This window comes from Gossypium hirsutum, chromosome D05 (genome assembly GCF_007990345.1).
Source record: "Gossypium hirsutum isolate 1008001.06 chromosome D05, Gossypium_hirsutum_v2.1, whole genome shotgun sequence".
Classification (NCBI taxonomy): domain Eukaryota; kingdom Viridiplantae; phylum Streptophyta; class Magnoliopsida; order Malvales; family Malvaceae; genus Gossypium; species Gossypium hirsutum.
Window position 1 is genome coordinate 21,737,164 of NC_053441.1, and position 8,534 is coordinate 21,745,697.

The 8,534-nt window shown below is 30.2% G+C and overlaps 1 protein-coding gene across 1 annotated transcript; it reads right to left on the minus strand.

Annotated features, from left to right (window-relative positions):
- Positions 1-1,200: 1,200 nt before the first annotated feature.
- On the minus strand, positions 1,201-3,180 carry LOC107904988 (selenoprotein K). The gene is made up of 4 exons (XM_016831531.2): positions 3,063-3,180; positions 1,826-1,929; positions 1,556-1,706; positions 1,201-1,440 (listed from the first exon to the last, which is right to left on the minus strand). The coding sequence occupies exons 1-4, from the start codon at positions 3,079-3,081 to the stop codon at positions 1,403-1,405; spliced, it is 312 nt and encodes a 103-aa protein (XP_016687020.1). The 5' UTR covers positions 3,082-3,180; the 3' UTR covers positions 1,201-1,402.
- Between the last annotated feature and the right edge of the window lie 5,354 nt (positions 3,181-8,534).

The following is an 8,534-nucleotide window of genomic DNA, read 5'->3' on the forward strand; positions in this document are numbered from 1 at the left end:
TTATTTTATCCCTGGAAGAAACATCATTATAAAAGATTAAAAGTGGGAAAAGTTGGTTGAGTTTTAGCTTAATTGACATCATTATTGTTTATATAATATGTAACAAAACGTGAGTTCGGGTGCTTTTAAGCATTTATTATCTCTCAAATGTAAGATTTTAGGGAGTTGTCCGTATAGCTTTAGAAATTAGAGACTATTTTTGTTTTTCATTTTCTTAAAAAATGAAAATTACTAATAAACAAGTATTTAATTGAAATTTTGAAAAATAATTTTTGAAATAAAAATTAGAAACAATAAAAATATTTACTTTCATTGAAAATATTTTATAAAAATAAGAGTTTTTAGATTTATTAATTATTTGTTCGTGGTGCAAAATTCATTGAAAAGTATAAATATTTATATTTTCAACAAATTTTAAATATCAAAGATTCAAATACATATAAATGTATACATATTTATTTTATTTTCCATATTTCTATTATAAAAAAAATAGTGTACTAAACATGTTTTTCTATTTTCATTATTGAAAATAATATATATTTTAATTTCCAAACATGTTTTTTCAATTTTCAAAAAAAGTTTTTAAAAAAAAATCAAATGGAGCCTTATTATTAGTATAGATATAACAATAATTAATCATGAGGTGAGATGTGATAATTACTTACCTTGCCTCATCTCTTAATCATGACTTAACTATGATATTGTAGTGCAATTTCCATCCATGAAAGTAAAATACATATCAACTCCTTAAAAAAACACTCGCGAAAAGAAAATTAATTTCATCAGAAGTGAATACCTGATTTCGACTAATATTTTATGTGAACCCAAAAATCTTGCTACTCGTTTCAAAATTAATTTAAATTAAGGTGTGAAGTACGTTGGGCATTGCGTATATATGATTATTTCATCTTGGGTATTGGATATGGCATTCGGTCCGAAACAAATTACCTTGTCCGAATAAACTGAAAAAGCCAACTTATTTCAATTAGATTGATTCAGTTCACTTCAATTTGATCCGCTTACCCCTTATTCAAATGGTTTGAGACATCAATAATGTATTAGGTCTCCAGTCATGTGGGCATGCATAAGTTCCTCACTGTTACCTGAAATGCAATCTTGACATCCCTAAATAATCTCTTCAAAACAGAGTTTACACACAGAGAAACTAATGGAACATGTTTCTCGAATCAAATCGACATGTTGTAGAAACAGAGCAGTATCAGCCCACCATTTAGCAAAAGTTTGAAAGTACATAAAAGCATCTCTGGTTTTATAGAGGTTCAAAGTTGCCTGTTTCACAGGCAATCTATTGACATTAAAAACATGTGGAACATCCTTACTTATAATAAGAGGACTTTAGCTATATAACAGTGTACATGCACAAGATGTATGCTTGCAGCATTTAGCCACCGCAGCAGGAGCCACAGGCAGGAAGGGAACCTGAAATATAGCAGCAGAAAGAAAAATCTTTTAATGGACAAATCAAAAGGAAAGAAACGAAAGAAAGAGGAAAGCTGTGACAAACAACAGATAAAAAAGGGGGCAAATGACGTACTATGGTCAATTCCCCGAACATTGTCCATTCCCCGTGGTGGTCGTCGTGGGCCACCACCTCCACCATATGGTCCACTTCCAGGTCCTCCTGGACCATCATCCCATTTCTTGCTTGAACCAAAGCCTTTTCTGTAGGCATCGGACTTTTCCATCTGATGCACATCCAAAAGTCAAGTTTCCAGTTGATTGATACAGACTAACAAAATAATGAAAAAGAAAACAGAAACCCTAAACAAAGGTCAATGACAAAAGGAAAAAATGAAAAACTTACCGAGAACATGGTCGAGAAGAACACTCCAATGAAATTGATAATTGCCCAGAAAAAATCAGTGATAGTTCTCAGTCGCCATATTGAACGCTTTGATTTCAAAACACCTAAACAAACATGCATGGACAAATGTTTCCTTATGAATGAAGAGAGGGGAAGTCTCCATGACAAATAGGAATATGCTGAAGTAACGAAAAGGCCATTTTTTCATCACGAAGACAATATGCCATAACTTATCTTCAAATTACCAATGTATTTATGAAAGCTATGCAATTATAGTCATCCATAAACTCAGAGCAAAGTTTAAGAATATCACCCGCAACTCCACAATCAATCAACCCAAGACAGGTAAATCAACACAACTATATCCTCCTGATATATAACAAAAACACACGTACATACACTCATGGGCTAGGGCTACATATGGAAGAACATAAAGAACTTTCAAATTCATAATAACATTAGGAATTAGGAAATAACAGTCTTCAAATATCACAGTTTTAGCCGGTATCAACCACTAGATGTAAAAACAAGAAAAAGAAAAAGTTGAACCATTAAATGAAAACACAACGATAGATATATCAAAGAGAGGACTTTTGCAAAACCATTGAAACTTTTTGGGAATGACCTGAGTTGATTCCAATGAAAAGCACCTAAGAACACTATAATATATGCATTGCCTCGTTTGGAAAAACTCTGTGATTTCATCTGGACTGCAATCAGAATATCAAATAGGTTCAAATTTCGAATTCATTTTGAATGTTACCTAAAAAGTTCTTTCTTTTAAACCAGAGTTCCCGCAAACCCTAAGACAATGCCAAACTAGGCTCAATAATAGCTGAAAGCTCCGATTTCAGCTGTTTCATAACAGCGTGAAGAAGAATAACTCAGACAGATTCATATAAAAAAGGGTTAGAAATTCAAGATTGTTCGAAACTAGAACAATTCTCATTAAAGACATCGTCGAATCACAGACAACCCCAATTTGGGCGAACTCAGAAGAAATTACGATCTATAATCATCCGATATCATAAATACGATAAATACGCTCCTTTCTCATACCTAATTAGATTACTACAATATTAAATTTCAACACCCAGAAAGAAATCCTTATACATCATAAGAAAAGATCGGCAACAAATTTCGAATAGAAACTAAAAGATCTCATAACATAAACAATAATTTGAAATATTATAAGTAAAAAAATTAATTTTGAGAGAAAGAGAGAAAGCATACAAACCTCCCTCGACGTAGGCCATGAGAAAAACTCCAGGGTCTTCTCCTCCAAAAAGAGGAAAATATAAGAGACGATTGCGGTGTTCTAATCGGCGTATTTTAAACGTTTCATTGACTTTTGATGTTCAGTTGGAAGACTTAAATTTGATTGGTTTGCAATCGTTTAACTGTACACGCGTCTTGTTATGATTCGACATGCTTATGGAAACTCTCTACGACCGCCACGTGTAAAACAATTTATTTGCAAAAGGTCTGACTCTAAATTTGATAAAAACTGAAATTAGTTACGTCAATATTAAGAATTACCAAAAATAGATAATTAATCGATTTCTATATATTTATTAATAATTATAATAACTTTCTAATTTTTTTAAAATACGATAATCAAATTTCAAAAATTAAAATAAAAAGACTAATTTTTAGAAAAATGAATTTCACAGTCAAACCATTACAAAAATATCACCAAAATTATAGGTTTGTTTCACAAGCGTTTTTAAACTATAACCTAATTATATGCAAAATATTAATATCATACCAATTAATAAATTTTAAACACATTTACATGCTGTGATTGTTTATTAAAATGCATCATTGAATTTTAAGAGGATTAATTTTTAACACCTTAAATTTAAATTATGCATGCAAAACCAACTCCTTTTATATATGCCCAACTTCATATTTGATCTAGTATTTATGCCTAAACTATTAGTTAAACTAATATAATAACTTGATTGATTCGATATTGAAAATTCAAGAACTCAATTAAAATATTTTAAAATTTAAGAACCAATTTAAAATTTAAACTATAGTTTGAAGATGGCTTGTGAAATAATCCAAAATAATTTCAAGTAGACCTAGCCAATCTTTTTTCTTTTCTTTTTAATTTACAGCTAACAAATTACATCAACAATTTCGATCAAAATTAATAATTACAAGTATAGAACTTTATTAGATTAATTATATTAATACTTATGTGATTAATCTTATACATGAATATGATAATATTTAATATAAGATTAGTTAGTGAATGTGTATGAATTTATTTGATATTACCTATAAGGCAATATTATGTTTTGAATTGAAAGAATCGAAAAGGGGACTAATATGTAAAATGAGAATAATTTTATATGAAAGATAAAAATTATGATTGAATATTATATATATATATGAAGAGATATATGTTATTGAATGATTTGTATAATGACTTTGAATTGCTATGAGAATAATTATTGACTTTTTAATTGATGGGGGACTAAATTGAAAATAATTCAAACGTTTATATAATTATGTTTTGAAGTGTAAATGAGAAATTGATTCTATTATATTTGTCCATGTAGACAATATATGAACTAGTAGGATATAGATTGCATGCCGTTAGGAAGCATTTAGCATGATCTCTGTTTGTTTGAAGCACTTCGGTGCTACTCTGTTCAGTTGAAGCATTTCAGTGCCACTCTGTTCTAATAAAGCCCTTCGATGTCGTTCTGTTCTATTATTGCACTTCGGTGCTACTCTATTCTGTTTATCCATTTTGGTGCATATTTGTTTTAATTTCACATATCTTGCATGTTTTGTTAAGTCTACATTGGTGATATAGGAATGCGCGAGAACCAAGATCGAGTTGCCAAGTCACGGGAAACTCCTACAAAAACCCTAAACAATCAGATCTGAAACGAAACAGAAAATTAAAAGATTAGAACTTTGAATTTCCAGATCTGAAATAAAATCCCCAAATCAGCAAAGAATCAATTTGAGAATAGAAATAAGTGTTAATAAGGGTTCTTGAAACCCTAAAGGAGATTGAGATTATGTCCAATTGAATACCAAGATAGTTTTCCCCAAATTTCGGCAACCTAATTTCACCCCAAAAGAGTATGGATGAATCAGCAAGAACCCTAGAAATTGGGGATTTTTGGGCTGATTCTTTAAGATAGAAAAAAGGCTGGAAACACAATAAGAACAGCAAATAAATTAGTTAAAGATTCGGTACAAGCAGAAATAAAGAAAAGAAATTGACAGCAAGCAAATAAAAGGAAAGTCCTAAGAAGCCTTGAAATCCCGAAAGATCTCACAACTCCCTTCAAACGGCTCTAATCTCCCCTCCAAAGAATATCAATGGCAAGAAGAAGACTGAAGATGGCTCCCACAATCAAAAGATTGTTAAAACAACTTCTAAAGAAAACTCAAGAGAGAATTCTTGGAGAAAACTCAAGGAGAATTCTGTACTTAAACAAATCTGAAATTTTAATATAATTGAGAAGTATCTAACAAGGTGGCTGGCCAAGCCTTTATATAGGCTTTTCAAATATTTTCCTAATCTAATTAGAAAACTAAAACTAAAAAAACTCCTAATTATTTTAATTTTAAATGGAAATTTGGCCAAGGGCTTTTAATTGGGCCTCTTGGACTGAATATTTACATAAAAATTTAAACTAAGTATTTAAAAAAAATAAAACTTTACAAATTGGGTCACTTTGACAATTTGGCCTGATTTTCAAGTAAGCATGGTTTGTCTTCTTGTTTGGGCTTGGGTTGGGCCTTTGTGACTAGATAAAATAAAGTTATGATAATTGTGACAAGATTAAGGTAAGCCATTGGAATGATAACGAATCCAAGTACGATAAATGAAGTCTAGTATAGAATTCTATTGCTAACAAGTTCTAAACTTACTTATTATGACATTTTTGTAGTACGTTTTTTACTCTTGTAGTCTTGTAGTATGATTTTCAGTGTTGTAGTACGCTTTTGCGAGTGATTTTAGGATTGGTTTTGTCGCTTTCCTCTCTAGTTTGGTGGATGCTCGGTTCTTTTGCCGATTTATGTCCTCTATCTTGGACTATCCGGGGCTAATTTCCTTACTGTATTAAGTGTTTACAATCACTTCTGATATGCTGTATTTGAGTTGTGATAGAGTTAATTGTTGTAATACCCCAAAAAATTTTACAGTAAGATATTATCTCTAATATAGTAAAATAAAGAAATAAAGTGATACAAAGGGTAATTTTGAGTTATGTCAACATTGGGAGTATATTATGACATATTAATTCAAGAAAGGATTAAATCGCAAAAGTGAGAAAAGTTTTGTTGCCCAAGAAAATTTGAGGGGTTAAAGTGTAAATATGAAAAAATTGAAGGACCAAAGGTGTAAATATTTTAAGGGTGGAAGGATCTAGAACTAAGGAAAATAGATGATTAAGACCAAATTGAGAAAGGTGAAGAATTTTGAGGGACTGAATCGTAATTTTACCAATTGAGTGATGACTCAAGGTTAGAATTTTAAAAGATCATAAAGGGCAAAATGGTCATTTAGAAGAGAGAGAAATCTAGAAGATAATGATGATGTTAGAGATATTTTAGATTAATTAAATAAATAAATATTAGTTTATCAATATTTTAATTTGATTTTTAAATATTATTTTATTATTTTATTATTTAGTATATATATGTGGAAAGAAAGATGAAAAACCACCATTACAGCATCTTTCCCATGCATTTCACGTTAGAAGAGAAGAGAAGAAAGAAATTTTTGCTTTCTTTACAATTTAGTCCTTCAACAAAAAATTCACCATTTTCATCTAGAAATAAAAAGAATTTCCATATCCATCAAGAGAGAAAGATAACAAGGAGACCATGGGAAGCTAGAATATCAAGTTAGATTCAAGAAATAGAAGCTGGAGGAGAAAGAAAATCAAGTTAAAGATTGGAATCAATATGACAAGGTAAGTACATCAAGATTTTAATATATTTTTAAGTTTGATATTATTGAAAAAGCATGGAAATGATGTTAACGTAAAGTTTTTGTATATATGGTCCTATGTTCTTGATATGTTAGTGAAGAGAAAATAAGAGAAAGTGATGAGAAATAGTGTAGAGAAAGAAAATAAGGGTATTATAAACATGGTAATAAACATCTTGCACTAAAACAATTTTGGACAGCAACAGTAGGCTCACTTTGAAAAATCACCATAAATTATGAAAATCGAATTAGAGTATGAATAAAATATGAAATTAAATATTATTGAGTCTAGTTTCTCATAAAAGAAACGGTGTAAGTAATGGAATTGTAAATTATGAGATATAATAAATTTTGTGAGACAAGGTCAGAATGAATTCGGGTTCCCCTATTCTGACTTGGAAAAAATATTAAAAAGTGTAAAAAAATAATTATGGGTTATAATTTATATTTTTAAGATCCTTAATGAGTCTATTTTCAATAGAAACAAACGGGGACATCATCCGAATTCTGTACAAAGAGATATTTAATTTTTAGTGAAGAAGGGTCTGAATTGTCATACAACAGAACAGAGGTGACTTTAAAGAATAAACTGTACTTATTGGATGAAACAAAAAATTTTAAAATTTTATGGTAAGAATATATGTGAGTACAGTTTTAGATAAAATTAGCGGATCCTAATTTGGAGTTCTGTAGCTCAAGATAAAAATAATTTAGTGGCTATGACTCAAATGGACAGCTTTGAATAAATTTACAAGTAAATTGTGAAATCATAGATAGTGTTATTTATAAGCATGTTATATAAATTCAGGATGTGGAATGGAGAGGAGAAGGAGGAAAGTATATTAATATTCAGTTAGCATGGATAATTACACGTTTTAGATTTAGGGACTAAATTGAATAAAAGAAATTTTATGGGTAATTTGTAAAAAATGTCAAAAATGACCAAATTGCATGAAATGAATTGTTTATTTATTTAAATTACAAAATTGAATGAAATTTAGAACAAGATCGGGTGAAAACATGTTTTAGGGATTAAATTGAAAAGTGTTGAAATTATGAAAAATTCTGATATCTTATAGAATTCATGGGTTGTTATCAAAATGTATGGGAATAATTAGGTTTAAAACAAGGACTAAAATTACAAGAATTTATTTTTCTGAGCCCAAGGATTGTCATTAATTAAAAGTTTAGGGGCATGATGGTAATCTTGCCTAAAGCATTAATTGAATATATCAGAATATGAAATGAATGAAAACGATGATCAAATTTGTTTAGAAAGATCCGAATGACTCAAATACAAGACTTGAACGTGGAAAAGAAAAGACATCGGATTAGTGAAATTGTAAACACGAACAAGTAACGAGGTAAGTTCGTGTAACTTGAATTATATTCTTAAATGCTTGAAATGTTTGTTATTGATGTGAATATGATTTGAATGTTCATTGTATGAAAATTGATGAAACATTGATATATTTGATAAAAAGGGGAAGAAATTCCGGTTGAATAGAAGGGAAATTCGATGGATCTCTGAAAAGGAATTGACGGTAAAAAGGATCTAGCCCGGACGGGTGATCTTATCCTGATATAGCCCTCCCGAAGAATATGTGGAAAAAGGATTTAGCCCGAACGGGTAATCCGAATTAGGGTCTGAATTTAGCATGGACTGATAATTCAGATCCAAGCTCATTAGAGTAATTGTCGTTGAGGGGATTTAGCCTGGACTGGTAATCCCGACAATAC

Excerpts from the sequence above, each read along its gene's own strand:
- LOC107904988 (XM_016831531.2), bottom strand. Across the intron at positions 1,707-1,825 it reads TCTTCTCGACCATGTTCTCG|ATGGAAAAGTCCGATGCCTA; the intron begins GTAAGTTTTTCA and ends GATGTGCATCAG. Across the intron at positions 1,441-1,555 it reads TGTTCGGGGAATTGACCATA|GTTCCCTTCCTGCCTGTGGC; the intron begins GTACGTCATTTG and ends GCTATATTTCAG.